Source organism: Gigantopelta aegis, chromosome 3, assembly GCF_016097555.1.
Source record: "Gigantopelta aegis isolate Gae_Host chromosome 3, Gae_host_genome, whole genome shotgun sequence".
Classification (NCBI taxonomy): domain Eukaryota; kingdom Metazoa; phylum Mollusca; class Gastropoda; order Neomphalida; family Peltospiridae; genus Gigantopelta; species Gigantopelta aegis.
Window position 1 is genome coordinate 92,492,009 of NC_054701.1, and position 27,322 is coordinate 92,519,330.

The 27,322-nt window shown below is 38.7% G+C and overlaps 2 protein-coding genes across 15 annotated transcripts in view; both read left to right on the plus strand.

Moving 5' to 3' along the window:
• The first annotated feature begins 3,942 nt into the window (after positions 1–3,942).
• LOC121368942 (LIM domain-containing protein A-like) lies at positions 3,943–4,629 on the plus strand. Its single transcript, XM_041493706.1, has one exon. The coding sequence runs from the start codon at positions 3,943–3,945 to the stop codon at positions 4,627–4,629; it is 687 nt and encodes a 228-aa protein (XP_041349640.1).
• A 9,028-nt stretch (positions 4,630–13,657) lies between these two features.
• LOC121369350 (RIMS-binding protein 2-like) overlaps positions 13,658–27,322 on the plus strand; it is a 228,093-nt gene continuing 214,428 nt past the window's right edge. For 8 of the 14 annotated variants that reach the window (XM_041494369.1, XM_041494360.1, XM_041494367.1 and 5 more), the window contains exon 1: positions 13,660–14,840. In XM_041494369.1, coding sequence (XP_041350303.1) covers positions 14,736–14,840 — 105 coding nt within the window. In that variant the 5' untranslated portion in view covers positions 13,660–14,735. Of the gene's footprint in view, positions 14,841–27,322 lie in introns of all 14 variants that reach the window. The other 6 variants (XM_041494355.1, XM_041494365.1, XM_041494362.1 and 3 more) reach the window with 3 other exon arrangements.

A 27,322-nucleotide genomic window follows, 5' to 3' on the forward strand; every position in this document is an offset into this window, starting at 1 on the left:
CCATTTTATAAATGTTTACTAATTAATTTTGTTGAGTTGGAAGCAATCTCTGCTTTTCAAATTTGAACAAGTGAATGTTGGGAATTGAGAAGCAGAGAAAGAGTTCTAGATATTGGACTTGTAGTGTAATGTTTTAACAATAGTGTGGAAGACTTGACACAGATGTGGATAAAGTTAAAGTTTGTTTTATTTAACAACAACACTAGAGCACATTGATTTATTAATAATCGGCTATTTGATGTCAAACAGTTGGTAATTCTGATATAACAGTCTTGGAGAGGGAACAAAAACGTTTTAAAGTTTGTTTTGTTTAACGGCACCACTAGAGCACATTGATTTACTAATCATTGGCTATTGGATGTCAAACAGTTGGTAATTTTGACATATAGTCTTAGAGAGGAAACCTGCTACATTTTTCCATTAGTAGCAAGGATCTTTTATGTGCACCATAACATAGACAGGATAGCACATACTACGGCCTGGAATGGTGGAATGAGAAATAACCTAATGGACCCACCGAAAGGGATCGATCCCAGACCGACTGTGCATCAAGTAAGTGCTTTACCATTAGGCTATGTCCTGCCCCACAGATTTATATTATGGCTTCTGAAAATCAGTTAAGAATTCTTCATATTTCTGAAATGCTATCACAACTTAGATAGAAAGTAAATGGTTAGTGAAATTAATCCAATTTGGAGCCTTGATAGTGTGCATGTATTGAAAACGGACAACGTGAAAACTAAAAAATAATAATATGGCCTACAAAAAAGATAATCTTGGTTTCGTTCTCTGTTTTGAATTGCAGCAAAGAATATATATTTGAAGTTAACCTTGGTTTATATCGAAACGTCCAGTCATAGTACACTGTCTATGGGACCTATATGTATGTTTGTGACTTGGTCTGATAGTAAAGTCGTGTGTTACTGGGTGCACGGTGCATTCACTCCACGGCTTGTATTCCTGTGTGTGCTGTACAAGCCCTGAATACACTGGAGGTCCTCATTAGCATGTCTGTGACTATAAATCAAATTTCAGTCTTGTGCCCATTCAGTTGTTAGGGTGAAGGAAAACTGGTAATATAAATCAAATTTCGCCCTATAGCTGTTTAGTTGTGTTCATTCCACAGTCACTGACGAGGTAATATAGAGTTAAAACTTGTCCATGGGTGAATCTCATTTCATTGCAAAGAAACTGGTGAAAAAGATAGAATTTGAAAATTATGCCATTTCAGTGTCTAGATTGATTAACTGCTAATTTGACAGATTCAGAAGTTTGCAGTGTTGTGTCTGTAGATATTAGAGAGTAGGATATGGCTCGGTGTTACAGTGCTTGTCTGAGGTGTGGTGGATTGTAGGATCAAATACCATCAGTGAACTCAGATTTATACTATAAACAACTATACTAGTGCCATACAACTGGTATATCATAGGTCACGGGATATATTGTCCTGTCTATGGAATATTGCTAATAAAGATCTGTTCAGGTATGTGTATGGGAATTGTGAGGTGCTTTAGACTGGCAAGCAAAGTTTTTAGGGGTTTTGGTTATGCTCTCCCAGTAAATATATTTTAAACAAAGTTTTCTTGAATCAGAGGGTGAGGTTAGGCTCTTGAAACCCCCAGGTGCCTGTGTTTTTTTAGAACTAGTAGGTTTCCTCTTTTTTTTAAAATGAATTCTTGAAATATATTACACACCAAATTGCCATAGTTTAACATTTGCTGTGGTTCAATTCAACAAACATTCCTTTCATTTCCTACTACATGTATCTGGTTTAGTACTGTAAAAATACTAAAATAAGGTCATTATGTAACAGGCGATAACTCCCTTCAAAGAATCTCCCCTAGAATGAACTCCCTAGTACACACTAGTGCTAGTGATAAAAATCAGATGCACAAACACCAGACAAAGTTAAAAATGTTTGTTCTGTTTAACGACCCCACTAGAGCACATTGATTTATTAATGAACTGGATGTCAAACATTTGGTAATTATAACATATAGTCTTTTTTAAGAAAAAATCCGCCTCATTTTTCCATTAGTAGCATGGGATCTTTTATATGCAACATCGCACAGCAGGATAGCACATACCATGGCCTTTTATATACCAGTTGTGGTGCACTGGCTCGAATGATGTAGAAACTTGTGTTTCACAGAATATGAACCTGTGAAGCTATCAACCATGTCCATTCTCTGGCTGGACCACAAATTAAGACTCAGTCTTCCTTGATGTGGGTCTGTGTGACTCTGTTTAATCCTGTTAATAACCACACACACACGTATATAGGGTTAATGAAAACCCGTCATTCCACCTCATTTTGTGAAACACATTCCTCTTGAACCCGTGGACCAGAGTGAAATGTTTCCAAATGCCATGTGTATACACTTTTGCTTTTGTCCCTGTAAATGTTAAAACACGGCTTTAGGTAGAACATGTCGTCTATAAACAAACATGTTTTTTAAGTTAGCCACGTCAGATGTTGCATTAGGAGTGTTTTTTTTAACGTGTACCTGTTCCCTAAAGACAATCGGCCATGCAAAATGGATACACTAGGAGTGCTGTTTTAACAGGAGTGCTGTTTTAATGTATACCTATTCCATAAAGACTACCTTGGAGAACTTTGCAACATGGATGGGTGTTTTTTGTCTTGCTGTGTAACAGGAGCCTTGGTATAAGAAATGGGTTTTTTCTGGAATGGTTTTCTCTTTTACAGTTTTTTGTCATTAAACATGGGAAACTTGGAAAACTTTCTTCAATTGAAATGGAATATGCTTTAGCAGAACAAGTACCTGTGTAAAAACAGTTTTATTTTTCTAGAGTGGAATACACAGTTTCCTGTTTCAGAAAATTCTGTAATTATATATGGGAAATGTGTTGTACTTTGTTCAATGGAATATGCTGTTTTGTGTTTTATTGAGGAGTAAGTAGAGAAACGTGTGTTATTGGCTGGAATGGAATACATGCATGTGTAACTGTACACTGCAGATTGTAGACTGATCACTGGATGATCAGATCATAGTTCAGTGCTGCACACTATGCCAGATCAGGTTTGTATTTAGTAATATTACACAGTTTGTCCATTGTTTGTTGTTATTGTAACATACTTCTGACTAACACAAGTTTGTTGTTTAATGACAACACTACAGCACATTGATTTATCAATCATCGGCAATTGGATGTCAAACATTTGGTAATTTTGACTTATAGTCTTAGAAAGGAAACCCGCTACATTTTCCCATTAGTAGCAAGGGATCTTTTATATGCACCATCATACAGACAGGATAGCACATACCACAGCCTTTGATATACCAGTTGTGGTGCACTGGCTGGAATGGGCCCACCGACGGGAATTGATCCCAGACCAACCGTGCATCAAGCTTTACCACTGGACTACGTCCCACCCCTTTATTAATATTAGAGTTTGTCCAGCAGAGTTTGTTGTTATTGTACGATATTTCAGACTAACTAAACCAATTTTTAAATACATTTTAATTTTTTTAAATAATAGTAGCTCTGCATATTCAATGTGTTTCTGAGTGTTCTCATATTGCCGGTAATTAAACCTTCATTTTATTTCCTAATATATTTTTTATTTTTTTAGATAAAAAACACATTTTTGTATTACAAACATTACGATGACCAAAAACACCAAATTACTTAAGACAGTGATATTGTAAAGACGGAAATGTATTTAACGTGTGACTGTAGTTGTTATAAGAACTGTATTAGTCCGAAACATCAGCAAACTGAGGAGACTCTTTAATCTAGTTCACTGAGTCTTGTGTATTATGAATGTTTACGGTAGTTAGAGCATTTGCATGTCTGGTCGCAGTATTTACTTTTATGTACTGATTTAAGTTAGAAGGTACCATCTGACATTTGGTCCAAGCCCTACACCTCTTTGTAGAACACAACCATATCTAACTCATCCCAACTCCACCGAATATGTCCCAGTCATATCCATTAGCACCCAACTCCATGCAATCTCACCCACATTCATCCAAACTCTCCCCACTCCATGCAATCTCACCCACATTCATCCAAACTCTCCCCAACTCCATGCAATCTCACCCACATTCATCCAAACTCTCCCCAACTCCATGCAATCTCACCCACATTCATCCAAACTCTCCCCACTCCATGCAATCTCACCCACATTCATCCAAACTCTCCCCAACTCCATGCAATCTCACCCACATTCATCCAAACTCTCCCCAACTCCATGCAATCTCACCCACATTCATCCAAACTCTCCCCAACTCCATGCAATCTCACCCACATTCATCCAAACTCTCCCCAACTCCATGCAATCTCACCCACATTCATCCAAACTCTCCCCAACTCCATGCAATCTCACCCACATTCATCCAAACTCTCCCCACGCCATGCAATCTCACCCACATTCATCCAAACTCTCCCCAACTCCATGCAATCTCACCCACATTCATCCAAACTCTCCCCACTCCAAGTAATTCCACCCACATTCATCCAAACTCCCCCAACTCCATGCAATCTCACCCACATTCATCCAAACTCACTCCACTCCAAGTAATTCCACCCACATCCATCCAAACTCTACCCATTCCAAGTAATTCCACCCATATCCATCCAAACTCTCCCCATTCCAAGTAATTCCACCCACATCTGTCCAAACCCACACCAGTCCGTGCAATTCCAGCCATGTTCAGTTCAATCCCACCCAATGTAGTGCAGTCCCACCAATAACCAGTCCAACCTCACCCCACTCCATGCAATCTCACCCACATTTAGTCCAGCCCCACCCCACATAGTGTGATCCCACCCATACCACATCCCTCTTAATACAATCTTACACACATTTAGTCCAGCCCCACCCCTACTTAGTGTGATCCCATCCATACCACACCCCTCTTAATACAATCTCACATACTTAGTGTGTTCCTATCCATACCACATCCCTCCTAATACAATCTGACCCACATTTAGTCCAGCCCCACCCCACTTAGTGTAATCCCATCCATACCACACCCCTCTTAATACAATCTCACCTATATTTAGTCCAGCCCCACCCCCACTTAGTGTAATCCCTTCCATACCACACCCCTCTTAATAAAATCTCACCTATATTTAGTCCAGCCCCACCCTCACTTAGTGTGATCCCATCCATACTACACTACTCTTAATGCAGTCTCACCTATATTTAGTCCAGCCCTACCCCCACTTAGTGTGATCCCACCCATACTACACCCCTCTTAATACAATCTCACCTTCATTTAGTCCAGCCCCACCCTACTTAGTGTAATCCCATCCATACTACACCCCTCTTAATACAATCTCACCTACATTTAGTCCAGCCCCACCCCCACATAGTGTGATCCCACCCATACTACACTACTCTTAATGCAATCTCACCTATATTTAGTCCAGCTCCACCCCCACTTAGTGTGATCCCATCCATACTACACTACTCTTAATGCAATCACACCTATATTTAGTCCAGCCCCACCCCCACTCCATGCAATCTCACCCACATTTAGTCCAGCCCCACCCCACATAGTGTGATCCCACCCATACCACATCCTTCTTAATACAATCTCACCCACATTTAGTCCAGCCCCACCCCTACTTAGTGTGATCCCATCCATACCACACTACTCTTAATACAATCTCACCTACTTAGTGTGTTCCTATCCATACCACATCCCTCCTAATACAATCTCACCCACATTTAGTCCAGCCCCACCCCACTTAGTGTAATCCACACCCCTCTTAATGCAATCTTACCCACATTTAGTCCAACCCCACCCCCACTTAGTGTGATCCCACCCATACCACACCCCTCTTAATGCAATCTCACCCACATTTAGTCCAACCCCAACCCCACTTAGTGTGACCCCACCCATACCATACCCCTCTTAAAGTAATCTCACCCACATTTAGTCCGACCCCTCCCCCAGTTAGTGTGATCCCACCCATACCATACCCCTCCCCCAGTTAGTGCTGTCCCACCACGTCAAAGTGCACCCAGTGCATCCCACCCATATCCAGTCCAACTTCCATCAAAGTCTGTGGAATTCCATGCACACTATATCCCTACCGTATCCATGTAAGGGGCGGGACATAGCCCAGTGGTAAAGCGCTCGCTCGATGCATAGTCGTCTAGGATCGATCCCTGTCAGTGGGCCCATTGGGCTATTTCACTTGTTTTGCCAGTGCACCACGACTGGTATATCAAAGGCTGTGGTATGTACTACCCTGTATGTGGGATGGTGCATATAAAAAATCCCTTGCTGCTAATCGAAAAGAGTAGCCTATGAAGTGGTTACAGCGGGTTTCCTATCTCAATATCTGTGTGGTTCTTAACCATATGTCCGAGAGCCATATAACTGTAAATAAAATGTGTTGAGTGCATCATTAAATAAAACATTTCCTTTATCCATGTATATATTCTAACTTAACTAAGCAGACTACCTAAACTGGACATAACTCTAGAGGACATGCTTGAACATTTCTCTGATGGAAGCATGCCAAAAATTACCCACACCCATAAGCTACCTCACTGATGCAGCCATCTGTCTAAAGTGGTCACCATTTCTCCCTAGTCACTATAACCTGTATTAAACCTTGACTGTGTTACTACACAAGCTGCTTGTCACGCCCATACGTAAACTAATACAGGTTATATTTATTGACCCTACAATCCATAAAGAAAATATATTCCAGCCAAGTTAGTATTTCATGTACAGAGGTTATGATATGAACAGTTTTCAAGCCACGCCTGTGAATACAAATGTTATTATGTAGTGTGTGTGCACGGGTATTCTATTGTTTGCCCACTGACGCTGTTTGTATGGAAGTGTATTAAATACCTTCACTGGAGCTGCAGAGAAGGGTTTGCGACAAATGATTTAAGAGAACACAATGGAAGAATAAACACAATACAACTTCCTGCAAATATTGCTGTTTAGACTGTGGCTAACTAAAACACATTCATCTCGCCCTGAGCCTGGGGGTCAGTATTGATTCTGATGTTCTGATTGCCTTTTTAACACCAAGCAGTTTAGTGTTTAATTCTTTGTCAAAACAACAACGTGCAGATAGATAAATGCAGTTATACAGTAAAACCTGTCTCAACTGGACCCTGAAAAAATGGAATCCTGTCAAAACTGGCCAAGTTTCATGGTCCCGAAATTTTTAAATTCTAAAATGTGACCCTCTAAACACTGAATCCTGTCTAAATGAGATAAATATTAGGTCCCCAACATGATCTGGATTAGACAGGTTTCACTGTAATGTTACTATATACTGGCCTTCATCAAAAATGTACAAGTCACATTTGTAGTTGTAAAAAGAACATCAGAAGAATTTTTTTACATTTAACTGATTTGGTATACCGTAATTGGCTGTATTTTGGTAGTCAATAAATAACCCATTGTATACAAGATTTAGGTTTATTGTGTGTTTTATAGGAACCTAGCTTACACATGCAATATCAGTAACAAGTGAATATTGGGTGGTGTGTTTTCAAAGGAAGGAAGGAAATGGTTTATTTAATGACGCACTCAACACATTTTATTTATGGTTATATGGCATCAGACATATGGTTAAGGACCACGCAGATATTGAGAGAGGAAACCTGCTGTCGCCAATTCATGGGCTACTCTTTTCATTTAGCAGCAAGGGATCTGTTATATGCACCATCCCATAGACAGGATAGCACACACCATGGTCTTTGATATACCAGTTGTGGTGCACTGGCTGGAGTGAGAAATTGTTTTCAAAGGAGTTCAGTGTATACCCGTGATCACACTGTACTCACAAGCGACCATCTGCGGTTAACTCTGGTGCATTAAGCTGACCTTCACTTCCACCAGTACAAATAAACATGACAAGATGAGTATGTTAATGTTTCAAAATGTCAGGTGTCAATATTTACATACTTTTAACCAGAGGCTGTCTGCTTTGATGAAATAAACACAAATTATCAGCATACCCACAGTCGTATCTCTGTTGAAGTAAAAGTGAAAGAGATATTAAATTTATACATGTTGCAAAGCCATGATATGAATACAAAACAGTTATTGGAGTGAATAAACCATTTTGTATTCATCAGACTTTCTGATCTGATAATTGTATGGTTTGTTTTCTAACCTGGCACTTTTTTTTTTAAATCTATTTTGACCTGATAACTATAGTATATTTTCTGAAGTGGTAACTGTACAGTATTTTTCTGATCCCTTGATGCACAGTCGGTCTAGGATCGATCCCCGTTGGTGGACCCACTGGGCTATTTCTCGTCCCAGCCAGTGCTCCACAGCTGGTGTAACGAAGGCCATGGTATGTACTATCCTGTCTGTGGGATGGTGCATATAAAAGATCCCTGGCTGCTAATCGAAAAGAGTAGCCCATGAAGTGGCGATGGCGGGTTTCCTTTCTCTGTGTCTGTGTGGTCCTTAACCATATGTCTGATGCCATATAACCATAAATAAAATGTGTTGAGTGCATCGTTAAATAAAACGTTTCCTTCCTTCCTTCCTCTGATCTGGTTTTCAGCCATCTGTTTTTCGTTAAACTTTTCCAAACTAGTGGTCATTTCATATAATGTGTTGTGTACAAAAAAAAAGGCTGATCTTGTATGGTATGTTTTCTGACCTGATAACTGTATGTTATGTTTTCTGATCGATATTTGTATAGTATGTTTTTTAATCTAGTAATTGCATGGTATGTTATGTGATCAGGTTGGGATGGTTTGTTATAGTATATTTTTTAATCTGGTAATTGCATGGTATGTTATCTGATCAGGTTGGGATGGTTTGGTAATTGTATGAATAGTATTTCTCAATATAGTATTTTGTCAGAATAAAAGATAAATTTGAGTTAAGACTTTTTCACAACTGGCTCCTCAATTTGTCATATCCATCTATCCATCAACATGCTTGTAATTAATAATCCAGCCAGCCCATCTGTCCATCCATCCATCCATCTGTCTGCCTGTTCAATTGTTTATACAATGCATTCTGTATCCTGTCTGAAACAGTATTTTATCTGAGACATTGTGTTTTGTACCGGCCTCGGTGGCGTCGTGGCAGGCCATCGGTCTACAGGTTGGTAGGTACTGGGTTCGGATCCCAGTCGAGGCATGGGATTTTTAATCGAGATACCGACTCCAAACCCTGAGTGAGTGCTCCGCAAGGCTCAATGGGTAGGTGTAAACCACTTGCACCGACCAGTGATCCATAACTGGTTCAACAAAGGCCATGGTTTGTGCTATCCTGCCTGTGGGAAGCGCAAATAAAAGATCCCTTGCTGCCTGTCGTAAAGAGAGTAGCCTATGTGGCGACAGCGGGTTTCCTCTAAAAACAGTGTCAGAATGACCATATGTTTGACGTCCAATAGCCGATGATAAGATAAAAAATCAATGTGCTCTAGCGGCGTCGTTAAATAAAACAAACTTCTCTTTTTTTTGTGTTTTGTCTTAGTATGTACCAAGCATTGGGCTTTGTATTTAGCAATGGCCTTGTTGTCAGCTGCTGGTGATTGGAAATAGCACCATGCAGTCACTTGGAAGGAATAGCCTATCTGGTCAGACCCGACTTCTATAATATCCCATACCATTACCATTATCTTTTACAGTTAACATTTTCTCATAAACAGTTTGTTTTGTTTAAAGACACCACTAGAGCACATTAATTTATTAATCATCGACTATTGGATATCAAACATTTGGTCATTTTGACATATAGTCTTAGAGAGGAAACCTGCTATATTTTTCATTAGTAGCCAGGGATCTGTTATATGCACCATCCCACAGGCAGGATAGCACATACCATGGCCTTTGATACACCAGTCGTGGTGCACTGGCTGGAATGAGAAATAGCCCAATGGGCCCACTGATGGGGATCGATTCCAAACCGACTGCTCATCCATTTTCTGATAAATACAAATCTCTACATAAACTGAGATACTGATGTAAAAGCTCTTTGGCTATTAGTATTATGGTAAAACAAATAAAGTTAACAGACTGAGGCATCAATAATTGACTGTTGATTGTTTAAAGACTGTTGTAAGTTTCCTGCCTCTGTAGTATGAGCTACTACAAACATTCAGTATACAGACATTAATATTCTGAACAAGAAAACATATTTAATACAATACTTTAGTGGTAAAAAAGCTTCTGTTATGCAAGAAAGTCTTAAGAATGGCAGCAGACTCTCTTTAACAAAATAATGTCAAAACAAAAACTGTGTAAGTTCTCAATGAGTTCTGAAAAAAACATCCAGAAAACTATATGTGGGACAGACAGATGGATGAATGGATGGACAGATAGACAAGAACAGAGATGAATCTTATAATCCCCTCTGGATGGACTGGTAGAGGACTATAAGTTTCATCTCCATTCTCCTGTCTGTCTATATTTTCGTCCATCCTTCTGTCCCTCTGTCTGTCCATCCATCCATCTATTTGTCCATCCTTATGTCCCACATATAGTTTTTTCCTGATGGTTTTTTTTAACAACGCCATGAAATATTGAGCTGAAAGTTTGTGTATAGCTTCATTGTGTGTAGTTACAGATCAAGTTTGACTTTCATGGCGATTTACTGTTACAGATCTGGGGCCGTATTCACTAAGGTCTGTTAGGCTCTGCTAGACAACAAAGCATTCTCTATGCAAGTCTTTTAGCATTGCACTGCGAGATCGCAAACTTGCTCGAGTTCAGTGAATTAGGCCCCAGGTTTCATTTTCATGGCCATTTACACATTTTTCACAGTTATGGCCCTTGAATTCAGGAGAACCAAAAAAAAAATTCCAGACTTTTTTTGCAATGCCTCAATATATTGAGATGTATTTTTTGTATAGCTTTATCATGTACTGTTACAGATCAAGTTTGACTTTCATGGCGATTTACGCCCTTTTTTTTTTTACAGTTACTGATGTGGTCTTTGAATTTAGGAGATACAAAAATGTGTTGAGCCCAGATGGTTGTTTACTTTGTGGTTCCGTTTTAACTATATAGCTACATGTAGCTAGGTTCTGTTTTGTCTAATTTGGTTCCGTTTTCTCTTGGGGCTGTTTTAACATGGTTCCGTTTTTGCTAAAACCCTGCAAAAATAGGTGAATCTGGAACACATTACAACAGAAAGTTGCAAATTAGCCCATTGTTTTGGTGTGAGATTAACCAATTTTGGATGTAATCAAAGAATAGAAGGTAGCAAGTTTTGTATGGATATCATCATTATTGTTTTCATACACTATTGGCCATTGACTATCAAAAAGGAAAGAGCATAAACAGTCCTTTGTTGCCAACTGAGTTGGATTTAGCTCATTTGGTAGAGTGCTCACATGAATAGAATAGAATAGATGTTTAACGACATCCCAGCACGAAAAATACATTGGCTGTTGGGTGTCCAACGTTTACTAATACAGTTGGGCTCAATGAGTCCAACGCAGCCCAAGCCCAAGTCTCAGCTTCACCGTATTATAACATCATTTACTAATACAGTTGGGCTCAATGAGTCCAACAGCCCAAGCCCAAGTCTCAGCTTCACCGTATTATAACATCATTTACTAATACAGTTGGGCTCAATGAGTCCAACGCAGCCCAAGTCTCAGCTTCACCGTATTATAACATCATTTACTAATACAGTTGGGCTCAATGAGTCCAACGCAGCCCAAGTCTCAGCTTCACCGTATTATAACATCATTTACTAATACAGTTGGGCTCAATGAGTCCAACGCAGCCCAAGCCCAAGTCTCAGCTTCACCGTATTATAACATCATTTACTAATACAGTTGGGCTCAATGAGTCCAACGCAGCCCAAGTCTCAGCTTCACCGTATTATAACATCATTTACTAATACAGTTGGGCTCAATGAGTCCAACGCAGCCCAAGCCCAAGTCTCAGCTTCACCGTATTATAACATCATTTACTAATACAGTTGGGCTCAATGAGTCCAAGCGCAGCCCAAGTCTCAAGCCCACAGTTGGGTCAATGAGTCAGCTCTCACCGTATTATAACATCATTTACTAATACAGTTGGGCTCAATGAGTCCAACGCAGCCCAAGTCTCAGCTTCACCGTATTATAACATCATTTACTAATACAGTTGGGCTCAATGAGTCCAACGCAGCCCAAGTCTCAGCTTCACCGTATTATAACATCATTTACTAATACAGTTGGGCTCAATGAGTCCAACACAGCCCAAGCCCAAGTCTCAGCTTCACCGTATTATAACATCATTTACTAATACAGTTGGGCTCAATGAGTCCAACGCAGCCCAAGCCCAAGTCTCAGCTTCACCGTATTATAACATCATTTACTAATACAGTTGGGCTCAATGAGTCCAACGCAGCCCAAGTCTCAGCTTCACCGTATTATAACATCATTTACTAATACAGTTGGGCAGTCCAAGCCCAAATCTCAGCTTCACCGTATTATAACATCATTTACTAATACAGTTGGGCTCAATGAGTCAATGAGTCCTAATACTCAATGAGTCCAACGCAGCCCAAGTCTCAGCTTCACCGTATTATAACATCATTTACTAATACAGTTGGGCTCAATGAGTCCAACACAGCCCAAGCCCAAGTCTCAGCTTCACCGTATTATAACATCATTTACTAATACAGTTGGGCTCAATGAGTCCAACAGCCCAGCCCAAGTCTCAGCTTCACCGTATTATAACATCATTTACTAATACAGTTGGGCTCAATGAGTCCAACGCAGCCCAAGCCCAAGTCTCAGCTTCACCGTATTATAACATCATTTACTAATACAGTTGGGCTCAATGAGTCCAACGCAGCCCAAGTCTCAGCTTCACCGTATTATAACATCATTTACTAATACAGTTGGGCTCAATGAGTCCAACGCAGCCCAAGTCTCAGCTTCACCGTATTATAACATCATTTACTAATACAGTTGGGCTCAATGAGTCCAACGCAGCCCAAGTCTCAGCTTCACCGTATTATAACATCATTTACTAATACAGTTGGGCTCAATGAGTCCAACGCAGCCCAAGCCCAAGTCTCAGCTTCACCGTATTATAACATCATTTACTAATACAGTGTATTGAGTCGGAGAGAGAGGGGGAGGGAGAGTGAGAGAGAGGGGGAGGGAGGGGGGTTGGTGTATGGTGTCAGAAAGAGAGACAGGGAGAGGGAGAGAAGAGTGAGGGGGAAGAGAGAGAGATAGAGAGAGAGGGTGAGGTTCTATACCCTGTGACCATCAGAACAAATTGCAAACTGATTTCCCGTAATCATGGTAATGGTAGATTATGTTACATAATAATGAACTTTCGCGTCTGTGATTTTGCTAACGCACAAAAAGGAAATGATAATTTACGTGAAACCCAGATGCCTGAAAAAATAGAGAAAGTGATAAAATGGAGAAAAAAAGAAATAAAGGATGAAAGAAAAGAGAAAGAAAGTCTTCAAAGAAAGTGAAAACAGGGAAAAGGGAAAGTGAGAGATGGAAGAGAGAAAGGGAGGAACAAAGAATGAAAAGATAGAATGGAAGGAAAGAAAGAGAGAAAGATGACAATAAGGAGGGAAAATATGTGTGATAAGAAAAAAAAGAGTGGGAGGGATGGAAAGATATAGGAAGGAAGGAAGGAAGAAAGGGAAATTTTAAATACAGTAAGAAAAAAAAGGGAGAGACAATAAAAAGGGAGAGAGAAAGAAAAAGAAAGAAAGAATAGTGATAGTATAAAGCGTGTTACAGTGTTAACTAAACACACCTGACTCACACAGAGACTTAGTCCATGTGACTTGAGGTGCATACTAATCTGACTGGACATTTGGAAACAGGCTATAGGTGTTCTCGCCAGCCAGCCGGGATGACACCAAGTTATTAACCTGCACTGGCAAGAAAGCACATCTACTCAGTTAAAGCCCCTCCATTATTTCCTGCTAGTGTTCCAGCTACACACAGCACATTACTAGAGACCGAGGGCCGTCGCCATGCCTCACTGACTCCAGGTTACCTGTACACTGTGATTACCTGTTCATACCTGCTGACCGACCCAATCAACTGTTTCTTTGCCCTAGAAGGCAGTCCAAGCTTGGCGAGAACTCCATTCAACAGGTAGAGCTGAAGAAAACTTCAATCAGACATGGTCTTCACTGACAATAACTAACTGATTAACTAACATCTAGTTTTCATCTGAAGGTGTGTGAGTTACCAACACAGGATATCGGTTTTCACTGGGAAAGTGATAGAAGTCATACTGGAGTTTGTTTATTTTTAAACATGAGCATGTGGGATATATTACCTGTCAACAACTGATTGTTGTGTGTTAGTGTTTTACTTTCATCACAGGAGGTGTATGGAGGATAGCTGTTGATCCAGTGACTTAATGGCTTCTGGATCTTATGTAATGTCCAGGCATCTATTCTGAATCATTGTTCACTTCAATAGTGATTTTCTTATAGTTTTCTTCTGGCATTTAAAATTTTAATGCTGTTACATTTTACTGTTTATCTGCCAACGTAATTATATGAGAGATTCACAAAGATTGGAGTTATTTTAGTTACATAATCCTCCATATTGGTGATTATATTAACAAAGTGGTAATAAAGTTGGTGCATATGCCAGTTAATGTGCATTTTTACAGTTGTGAAATTCTTTGTAAAAAGATATCAGACAGGAAAGTTGATTGATGATTTTGAAGTGCTACCTCTCAACAGCCGATATACCGGTGACATTTCTCGGAATACCCCTGTAGTTGCATGATGGGAAGGTTGTCGGTGTTGTAGTTCTCGACGATGGATCTTCTCTTGGAGAGGAACTCGCGCCCTCTCCAGGAATACCTGGAGGAAAAGCAGGAGCAGCAGGAATATGAGCGCAGGCCTCACAATGTCTTCCTGCAGGTACAGTACAGTTAGCCAACACGTAGTCAGTTAAACATGAGCGCAGGCCTCACAATGTCTTCCTGCAGGTACGGTACAGTTAGCCAACACGTAGTCCGTTAAACATGAGCGCAGGCCTCACAATGTCTTCCTGCAGGTACAGTACAGTTAGCCAACACGTAGTCCGTTAAACATGAGCGCAGGCCTCACAATGTCTTCCTGCAGGTACGGTACAGTTAGCCAACACGTAGTCGGTTAAACATGAGCGCAGGCCTCACAATGTCTTCCTGCAGGTACGGTACAGTTAGCCAACACGTAGTCGGTTAAACATGAGCGCAGGCCTCACAATGTCTTCCTGCAGGTACGGTACAGTTAGCCAACACGTAGTCGGTTAAACATGAGCGCAGGCCTCACAATGTCTTCCTGCAGGTACGGTACAGTTAGCCAACACGTAGTCGGTTAAACATGAGCGCAGGCCTCACAATGTCTTCCTGCAGGTACGGTACAGTTAGCCAACACGTAGTCGGTTAAACATGAGCGCAGGCCTCACAATGTCTTCCTGCAGGTACGGTACAGTTAGCCAACACGTAGTCGGTTAAACATGAGCGCAGGCCTCACAATGTCTTCCTGCAGGTACGGTACAGTTAGCCAACACGTAGTCGGTTAAACATGAGCGCAGGCCTCACAATGTCTTCCTGCAGGTACGGTACAGTTAGCCAACACGTAGTCGGTTAAACATGAGCGCAGGCCTCACAATGTCTTCCTGCAGGTACGGTACAGTTAGCCAACACGTAGTCGGTTAAACATGAGCGCAGGCCTCACAATGTCTTCCTGGAGGTACGGTACAGTTAGCCAACACGTAGTCGGTTAAACATGAGCGCAGGCCTCACAATGTCTTCCTGGAGGTACGGTACAGTTAGACAACACGTAGTTGGCTTAAATCATTTTAATTTCCACTAACAGTAGATTGTCAAATGAGCCAATAACATATTTTCAATATAGATACAACATACATGTATGTAGATACGATGTAAACCACTTTACACACAGTTCTAAGTATTGCTACAACTTTGTATTTTAATCCCATTCGCAGATAATTTTCAAAAACCAAAGTCCTATTTATTCTGTTAAAAAATGTATAATGAATTGCATAAAACAAAAATTTCATTACAAGTTTAACACTAGAAACAAAGTCATAAACACAAATTCTTTAAACATTGACATCATTTTGTGTGTTTGCCAAATTATGATGACGTTATATTTAGTACCGACAAGGTTATTGGCTTGTAAGCATTAAATCATTCTGTAGTATTATACAATAATTAAATTTCTGTTACATTCATTACAATATAACATCATCCCATTGGTCCAGATGTAGCAACGGGAGTTTGTTCAATTCTCGATGAACGAAAAAATTTACGCCGTTGGGTAACATCATATCTGATGACGTCATGTTATGTGGGCAAGTTGTCTTATTGAGCGTTATTTTTTATGGATAATTTAAATAAAGTATGATGTTTTAGTGTTATTATTATTAGCCTGTATGATTCAAATTTAAATATTAATATTGTCTGTTATTTCTTTTGCGTTCATCTGGACAAAAAAAATGAACAAAAAAATCATCCGCAAATTTATGTGAGAACGGCTTCGCCGATTCACAGTTTACAGATAAATTTTTTTGTTTATACCCTGATGGATGTAAAAGAAATAACAGACAATACTTAATTACACCAATTCAGAATATTTCTCACTTAAAAAAATCTGAAAAATATTTTCCACATTATGAGTGCATGACTCATGGGGTAATACACTGGTATTATAATTCAACAAATACATTATGTAACATACAGATCAAGATATTTGCTGATTAATATTTATTTTCACATACATGTACTTGCCAACCTTATAATATATACACATGCATGTATGTATACTCATGGAAAGATATACTATACTCAAAAGCCTCATCCACAGTATCAAGAACTTTAACAGTGTTACTGTCAGTGAAGCCAACATTACTTATATTCAATGATACATTATATTTGTCTGTATTTTCTATAGGCATCACTACACAAGTATTGAGATTAAACGTGGTCTCAAACACCACTTGTTCTCTTATTTCTTTCCATCAGTTACAATATTGTCTACAATCATAATATATGCACATGTACTAATTGCTAGTGACTAACTCTCCTGCAATATAGATACCATAATTTGAAATGCTGAGGCATTTTGTTTTAATTAACTCTATTTACATGCGTACAAAATTGTACCTGGTTGTTTAATTTCAAGATTTAGTAAACATAAAAGATTATGTATTTAACTTCCTGGTTCATTCTTTGATGAACTACATATACTGAAGACATTGACCGAAATATATCATGATGTATTGTCAAACACGACTTTTATCTCAACTCTCAATCTCATATCACCTGTAGACATATCGGTATATTTACCCTGTAGGATCAATTTTTGTTTGCCTTTTTTAAACATTTCAAAAGTATTTGATTGATACCATTAAGTTGTTTTTCTTGTCAGAAATGTGAATGTTATTATCTTCAAGTATTCTTGTTATGAAAAACATGTGAAAATGTTTAACTTATAGACATGGAAATTAGCCATTAGATGTACATTCATCATTAGTTGCTTCAAAATATATCCAAACACTTAAAACAGTGAAATCAAGCTGGATGGTTTTAGTAATAAGTTTAAATGATATCTAATATGGACAATTCTTTCTTTTATATTTTCAAAAAAACACAAACTATTTATGTTATACGCACTTTCACAGTTAATTTGTACATCACTGGTAGCAGTCGATATCATTAGTGTTAATTTCAGTGGTTGGTTTGGATTTGACATATTCATGTAATTTATCAATATGTGGCAGCTAGCCAATCGCATATTTTTAGATTGATCTTTAATAAAAGATCTTGGGTTTATAACAAACATATGTTACTTACAAGTGCATTGACTGCCAACTGCATGTTTATTAATATGTTGTGTTAAATAGATCTTTGAGAAATATAACATGTCGTGTATATGTGGTACATTATACCAGTAATGGTATGTTTACACATAAGTTTACCCTGTTTATTGCAGCTTCATATACATGTACTGGTGTCAGTGATTTTGATGCATGGATTGTTATGTACACTAGAGCCTTGTAAACATGCCTTCCAGTACATTATACTGGCAGTTGACAGTTAATTGACCTGTGTGGTATGTGATATATATCTCTCCCACCCACCTCGTGAAATATGTGTATTGTACATACATAGTGTCCATCAATAAAGGGTGTTCGATCAGTGGGCTCATGTTACCTATGGCTGTTGCTTTATTCAAAAACTACACACACTTGTAATTTACACCTTGAGGTCTGTGTGGCATACCTGGTGTGTGTGTAACCAAGCAGCTGACATAGTTCATATTTCAACCTTCAAAAACATATTGTTTGTTGTTGGTAGCAAGTTCTTAAATAAAAAAAACCCAGCTTACTTTTATGCATGATATTTGGTTTCTTGGGGCAGGACGTATGTAGCCCATTGGTAAAGTGCTTGCCTGATGTTTGTCATATTAGGATAGATTGTTACAGCCAGTGCGTTATGTGTTATGCCTGTGGGATGGTGCATATAAAAGATCCCTTGCTGCTAATGGAAAAATATAGTGGGTCTCATAAGACTGTTTATCAGAATTACCAAATATTTGAAATCCAATAGCCGATGATTAATAAACCAATATGCTCTAATGGTGTCATTAAATAAAACAAACTTGAACTTTAAAAAAAAAATTGTTAATTTTTATTTTTTATTACAAGATATTTTTTATTATACTGTTATATAGTATTCTCTATCCATTAAATATTAATTCAGTTCAACAAAAGTTGAATATTTAATGGATAGAGAATACTATATAACAGTGTGGCTGTTAGATACAAGTTTTCCGTACAAGTTGTTCAGGAACATAGAAAGGAGTTGATATATGTAATATGTCTCTTCATTCTGACCTTTGAACTTGTAATTGTTTATCTTGTTTGACCTATACGTTTTTTTTAATCAATGCAATATCGCTTGACAATGAGTTAAAGAAGACAAGATTTTCAGTTACATTGTCTACTGGTTTTAATGGAAATTTTAAACAATTAATATCTACATGTAACACCACAAAACATTGATTTCCTTTTCATTAGGTTTGTTACTTGTATTCTATTAAGGTTCAAGCACAATGTCCTGGGCACACCTCAGCATTTTGGGCTGTTGTCCAAGACAGTGGGTTTGTGGTTGGTTAGTGAGAGAGAAGTCGGTGTTGTAGCCTTACATCTCCAAATTGACTCATTAAGTTAAAACTCACTCTGGGTGGAAGCCGGCACTGACATTTGAACCCACTACCTACCTGTCTTAAAGCTGATGGCTTGACTGCTATGACACCTTGGCTGGTTAATCGTTGAATTAACATGGGCTACAGCTACTTCACTGAGAATTAAAGCTTGGCTGGTTAAACGTTGAATTAACATGGGCTACAGCTACTTCACTGAGAATTAAAGCTTGGCTGGTTAAACGTTGAATTAACATGGGCTACAGCTACTTCATTGAGTATTAAAGCTTGGCTGGTTAAACGTTGAATTAACATGGGTTACAGCTACTTCATTGAGTATTAAAGCTTGGCTGGTTAAACGTTGAATTAACATGGGTTACAGCTACTTCATTGAGTATTAAAGCTTGGCTGGTTAAACGTTGAATTAACATGGGCTACAGCTACTTCACTGAGAATTAAAGCTTGGCTGGTTAAACGTTGAATTAACATGGGTTACAGCTACTTCACTGAGAATTAAAGCTTGGCTGGTTAAACGTTGAATTAACATGGGCTACAGCTACTTCATTGAGTATTAAAGTTTGGCTGGTTAAACGTTGAATTAACATGGGCTACAGCTACTTCATTGAGTATTAAAGTTTGTTTTGTTGAATGACACTACTAGAACACATTGATATATTAATCATCAGCTACTGAATGTCAAACATTTTGGTAATTCTGACTCGTAGTCATCAGAGGAAATCCGTTACATTTTCTTGATGCAGCAAGGGATCTTTTATATGCACTTTCCCACAGACAGGAAAGCACATACCATGGCCTTTGACCAGTTGTGGTGCACTGGTTGGAATGAGAAAAACCCCAATCAGTTGCACAGATCAACTGAGGTGGTTCAATCCTGCGACACAAGCACCTTAAACAAGCACTTAACTGATTGAGCTAAATCCTGCCCCTTCACTGGGAGATGCATGTTAATATAGGAGTTTGTGTAAAGACTGGCACGTTGCTGGCCAGTACACTGGGAGATGCATGTTAATATAGGAGTTTGTGTAAAGACTGGCACGTTGCTGGCCAGTACACTGGGAGATGCATGTTAATATAGGAGTTTGTGTAATGACTGGCACGTTGCTGGCCAGTACACTGGGAGATGCATGTTAATATAGGAGTTTGTGTAAAGACTGGCACGTTGCTGGCCAGTACACTGGGAGATGCATGTTAATATAGGAGTTTGTGTAATGACTGGCACGTTGCTGGCCAGTACACTGGGAGATGCATGTTAATATAGGAGTTTGTGTAAAGACTGGCACGTTGCTGGCCAGTACACCGGGAGATGCATGTTAATATAGGAGTTTGTGTAATGACTGGCACGTTGCTGGCCAGTACACCGGGAGATGCATGTTAATATAGGAGTTTGTGTAATGACTGGCACGTTGCTGGCCAGTACACCGGGAGATGCATGTTAATATAGGAGTTTGTGTAAAGACTGGCACGTTGCTGGCCAGTACACCGGGAGATGCATGTTAATATAGGAGTTTGTGTAATGACTGGCACGTTGCTGGCCAGTACACTGGGAGATGCATGTTAATATAGGAGTTTGTGTAAAGACTGGCACGTTGCTGGCCAGTACACTGGGAGATGCATGTTAATATAGGAGTTTGTGTAATGACTGGCACATTGCTGGCCAGTACACTGGGAGATGCATGTTAATATAGGAGTTTGTGTAATGACTGGCACATTGCTGGCCAGTACACTGGGAGATGCATGTTAATATAGGAGTTTGTGTAAAGACTGGCACATTGCTGGCCAGTACACCGGGAGATGCATGTTAATATAGGAGTTTGTGTAATGACTGGCACATTGCTGGCCAGTACACCGGGAGATGCATGTTAATATAGGAGTTTGTGTAATGACTGGCACATTGCTGGCCAGTACACCGGGAGATGCATGTTAATATAGGAGTTTGTGTAATGACTGGCACATTGCTGGCCAGTACACCGGGAGATGCATGTTAATATAGGAGTTTGTGTAATGACTGGCACATTGCTGGCCAGTACACCGGGAGATGCATGTTAATATAGGAGTTTGTGTAATGACTGGCACATTGCTGGCCAGTACACCGGGAGATGCATGTTAATATAGGAGTTTGTGTAATGACTGGCACATTGCTGGCCAGTACACCGGGAGATGCATGTTAATATAGGAGTTTGTGTAATGACTGGCACATTGCTGGCCAGTACACCGGGAGATGCATGTTAATATAGGAGTTTGTGTAATGACTGGCACATTGCTGGCCAGTACACTGCCAACGTTATTCATAAGGGTTACCTCATCAACATCAACATCAACATCAACATCAACATCGGCGACATCACTGCATGTGATGAGAGGCTCTACAATATATAGTTTACATTTCTTCTTTCATTTGCCCATTAGGCTATTTCTCGCTATATAGCCAGTGCACCATGACTGGTATATCAAAGGCTATGGTATGTGCTATCCTGTCTGTGGGATGATGCATATATAAAAGATCCCTTGCTACTAATGGAAAATGTTGCGGGTTTCCTCTCTAAGACTATATGTCAGATTTACCAAATGTTTGACATCCAATAGCCGATGATTAATAAATCGATGTGCTCTAATAGTGTTGTTAAACAAAACAAACTTTACTTTCTACTTTCATTTAATCAGTGTTATTTTCTTACCACTGACACCTGTCTTGGACAGAACTATCTGGCGAAGTCGGAGATTGTGCCCCTGACAGGTGTGCTTGAACAGTTTTCTGATGGAAGCATGTCAAAACTGTCCCCTACCCATAATACTGAAACAGTTACAAGATATCATGTAACACAGTACAGTTTATTACCCATATGGTTAAAACTAACTTGGTACGTATCAAAGTGATATGTACCACTATAACGCCAAGTGGGACAGAACACTATAACGCCAAGTGGGACGGAACACTTCGACATCACATGGTGACGTCATCAGTTGGGGCACTACAGCAACCTTACAGGAACGTCAACCAAACGGGTTGAGTGATATAAATTAACATCGATTATGGGTAATAAATAAGATATTAAACTTGCTATCATTTCCTATCATGTTTATGTCTGTCATGAAATAATGTTCATTGTCACGAGCTGTTTTGTGGTTATATGACCCATAACAGTAGTTTTTATTTGTACATAGAATTTCTTTTAAAAGACTATAAAGATGGGTTGAAAACAAGTTGTTTGCCCAGTAGCATGCATGTACAGATTGACTGACATGGCCGTTTTGTGCTGCACGTGTGTTCAATAAAACTTGTACTAATCAACCGAGGCTGGGTTTCCATTCAGTAGTAGTAGACATGTAGTCAGGTCTGGTGTGGTTACTAGTGATGTTCCAATGATCAGTCAGTCCATGTAGTCAGGTCTGGTGTGGTTACTAGTGATGTTCCAATGATCGGTCAGTCCATATAGTCAGGTCTGGTGTGGTTACTAGTGATGTTCCAATGATCGGTCAGTCCATGTAGTCAGGTCTGGTGTGGTTACTAGTGATGTTCCAATGTTTACTGATGATAAATGATGAGATTCCCACTGATTTTAAACACTGGTGATTACATTACATTACATGTCTATATATACACTTGTTGAATATCAGAATATGCTCTAGTGGTGTCGTTACTGGTGATGTTCCAATGTTTACTGATGATAAATGATGAGATTCCCACTGATTTTAAACACTGGTGATTACATTACATTACATGTGTATATATACACTTGTTGAATATCAGAATATGCTCTAGTGGTGTCGTGAAACAAAACAAACTTTAACTTTAACTTTGGTTGAATATGAAATGACTGAAATGAGGCTTTAAGAACGCCCCACCATAAGATTTAGTGTCTAGCACAGGATTATTAGGTCAACTCCTGGAGGGAATGAACATGTTGGAAATCGGTTTCTTATCATTTCTTTGCACCAACTGATCGACTTTCAATGACATTTATATAATTAGAATTAAATGGCCTTAAGAAGGACTTGATTTATTAAGACTATATGTATCTATGGTTATGTTAACAGGAATATAGACTCATTTTACCTGTAATAACCATCTGTTAAGACTATATGTATCTATAATTATGTTAACAGGAATATAGACTCATTTTACCTGTAATAACCATCTGTTAAGACTATATGTATCTATGGTTATGTTAACAGGAATATAGACTCATTTTACCTGTAATAACCATCTGTTAAGACTATATGTATCTATGGTTATATTAACAGGAATATAGACTCATTTTACCTGTAATAACCATCTGTTAAGACTATATGTATCTATGGTTATGTTAACAGGAATATAGACTCATTTTACCTGTAATAACCATCTGTTAAGACTATATGTATCTATGGTTATGTTAACAGGAATATAGACTCATGTTACCTGTAATAACCATCTGTTAAGACTATATGTATCTATGGTTATGTTAACAGGAATATAGACTCATTTTACCTGTAATAACCATCTGTTAAGACTATATGTATCTAGGGTTATGTTAACAGGAATATAGACTCATTTTACCTGTAATAACCATCTGTTAAGACTATATGTATCTATGGTTATGTTAACAGGAATATAGACTCATGTTACCTGTAATAACCATCTGTTAAGACTATATGTATCTAGGGTTATGTTAACAGGAATATAGACTCATTTTACCTGTAATAACCATCTGTTAAGACTATATGTATCTATGGTTATGTTAACAGGAATATAGACTCATGTTACCTGTAATAACCATCTGTTAAGACTATATGTATCTATGGTTATGTTAACAGGAATATAGACTCATGTTACCTGTAATAACCATCTGTTAAGACTATATGTATCTATGGTTATGTTAACAGGAATATAGACTCATTTTACCTGTAATAACCATCTGTTAAGACTATATGTATCTATGGTTATGTTAACAGGAATATAGACTCATTTTACCTGTAATAACCATCTGTTAAGACTATATGTATCTATGGTTATGTTAACAGGAATATAGACTCATTTTACCTGTAATAACCATCTGTTAAGACTATATGTATCTAGGGTTATGTTAACAGGAATATAGACTCATTTTACCTGTAATAACCATATGTTAAGACTATATGTATCTATGGTTATGTTAACAGGAATATAGACTCATGTTACCTGTAATAACCATCTGTTAAGACTATATGTATCTATGGTTATGTTAACAGGAATATAGACTCATGTTACCTGTAATAACCATCTGTTAAGACTATATGTATCTATGGTTATGTTAACAGGAATATAGACTCATTTTACCTGTAATAACCATCTGTTAAGACTATATGTATCTATGGTTATGTTAACAGGAATATAGACTCATTTTACCTGTAATAACCATCTGTTAAGACTATATGTATCTATGGTTATGTTAACAGGAATATAGACTCATTTTACCTGTAATAACCATCTGTTTTCTTTAAGTACATATAGAGCGGGCAGCTCAGTGGTAAAGTGCTTGCTTGATGTGCAGTCTGTCTGGGATCAATCCCTGTTGGTGGACCCATTGGGCTATTTCTCGTTCCAGCCAGTGTACCACGACTGGTATATCAATGGTTATGGTGTGTGCTATCCTGTCTGTGAGATGATGCATATAAAAGATCCCATGCTACTAATGGAAATGTAGCAGGTTTCCTTTCTAAATCTGTCAAAATTACTAAATGTTTGACATCCATTAGCTGATGATTAAAACATCAATGTGCTCAACTGGTGGTGTTAAACAAAGCAAACTTTTTTTAATCTTTAAGTACATATAAAAACCAACACAAACCCTGCAATCTTTAAGTACATATAAAAACCAACACAAACCCTGCAATCTTTAAGTACATATAAAAACCAACACAAACCCTGCAATCTTTAAGTACATATAAAAACCAACACAAACCCTGCAATCTTTAAGTACATATAAAAACCAACACAAACCCTGCAATCTTTAAGTACATATAAAAACCAACACAAACCCTGCAATCTTTAAGTACATATAAAAACCAACACAAACCCTGGAATCTTTAAGTACATATAAAAACCAACACAAACCCTGCAATCTTTAAGTACATATAAAAACCAACACAAACCCTGCAATCTTTATAGCAATTTCTTCACTTAAACTATAGGAATATACCGGCCTCGGTGGTGTCATAGTTAGGCCATCAGTCTACAGGCTGGTAGGTACTGGGGTCGGATCCCAGTCGAGGCATGGGATTTTTAATCCAGATACTGACTCCAAACCCTGAGTGAGTGTTCCGCAAGGCTCAATGGGTAGGTGTACACCACTTGCACCAACCAGTGATCCATAACTGGTTCAACAAAGGCCATGGTTTGTGCTATCCTGCCTGTGGGAAGCGCAAATAAAAGATCCCTTGCTGCCTGTCGTAAAAGAGTAGCCTTTGTGGTGACAGCGGATTTCCTCTAAAAACCAGTGTCAGAATGACCATATGTTTGACGTCCAATAGCCGATGATAAGATAAAAAAAATCAATGTGCTCTAGTGGCGTCATTAAATAAAACAAACTTTACTTTTTACTATAGGAATATTTACTGTTAAATTTTATTGCAATAATCAAGTTTGTATTTTTATAATGGATCATCACATTGGTAGAGTCTTTGAAATGGATAAACAATTGGATAATCAATCAGTGGAACAGCGCTGGCTACTCCTTGAATAGCAGCCAGATATCAGTTAGCTGCAGTATGCCATAAACAAGGCAGCACATACCACAGCCTTTATTTGATTCAGGAAATGATATTTTGTAAGTCCATTTCTCACAAAATATATTACATGTACATCTATGTGTTATGTAGACCAATGTATTTATATTCAGTATTGAAAGTGAATTTCACCGAATGGCATTTGAAGCAGTTTCCTGGTGCATAATTCATGAAATTATATGAGCTAACGTCTTATCGTGAGACATCTTTAAATCATTAGCTTTTCAAGTTTGTCATGTTCATAAATACATTTCTAAAAACAGTTGTCTGCAGATTTATCTCCATGGGGAAATATTAGTGTTATTATGATGTGTTAATATCTAAGTCTGCATCTGTCTGTCTGTGTCTGTCTGTCACTGTCGCTTTCTTTTTCTCTGACCATGTGGTTGTCTGTCTGTCTGTGTATCTGTCTGTTTGTGTCTGTCTTTCTGTCTCTGTCTGTCTGTCTGTGTCTGTCTGTCTGTGTCTGTCTGTCACTGTCACTTTCTCTTTCTCTGACCCTGTGGGTCTGTCTGTCTGTCTGTCTATGTCTGTCTGTCTGTCACTGTGGCTCTTTCTCTGTCTGTCTCTGTGTGTTTCTATTCAGGGCTCGGCATAGGAAGTACAATATTGCATGTTGTCATTTCAAAAATAGTAGCCCAAAAGAAATATGTTGTGTTAAGAAAACAATATGGCCTGCTGGAAATAACACAGCATGTGGGGTGAGGAGGGTCTGGGATAGTGTGCAAAACATCAGGACCTCTGAACTACATGTTGGAGCATTGTGGAATTAAAATACAAGAGAATTACAAAACATCAGGACCTCTGAAATACATGTTGGATCATTGTGGAATTAAAATACAAGAGAATTACAAACTACAATCCTACATACGTCTGTCTCTTGAAAATTAAAAGACGTGATTTTTTGTGTTTTTACCAGGTGATTTTTTATATCATCTGCTGGGACTAAAAACATGGACTGCTTTTTGCTTTTTTCATGTCGCTATTTCCAGCTCTGTTATGTCGGTCTGTCTCTATTTCCAGCTCTGTTATGTCGGTCTGTCTCTATTTCCAGCTCTATTATGTCGGTCTGTCTCTATTTCCAGCTCTGTTATGTCGGTCTGTCTCTATTTCCAGCTCTGTTATGTCTGTCTGTCTCTATTTCCAGCTCTGTTATGTCTCTCTGTCTCTATTTCCAGCTCTGTTATGTCTGTCTGTCTCTATTTCCAGCTCTGTTATGTCGGTCTGTCTCTATTTCCAACTCTGTTATGTCTGTCTGTCTCTATTTCCAGCTCTGGTATGTCTGTCTGTCTGTCTCTATTTCCAGCTCTGTTATGTCTGTCTGTCTGTCTCTATTTCCAACTCTGTTATGTCTGTCTGTCTCTATTTCCAGCTCTGTTATATCTGTCTGTCTCTATTTCCAGCTCTGTTATGTCTGTCTGTCT

Excerpts from the sequence above, each read along its gene's own strand:
- LOC121368942 (XM_041493706.1), top strand. The coding sequence starts at position 3,943 with ATGTCCCAGTCATATCCATTAGCACCCAACTCCATGCAATCTCACCCA.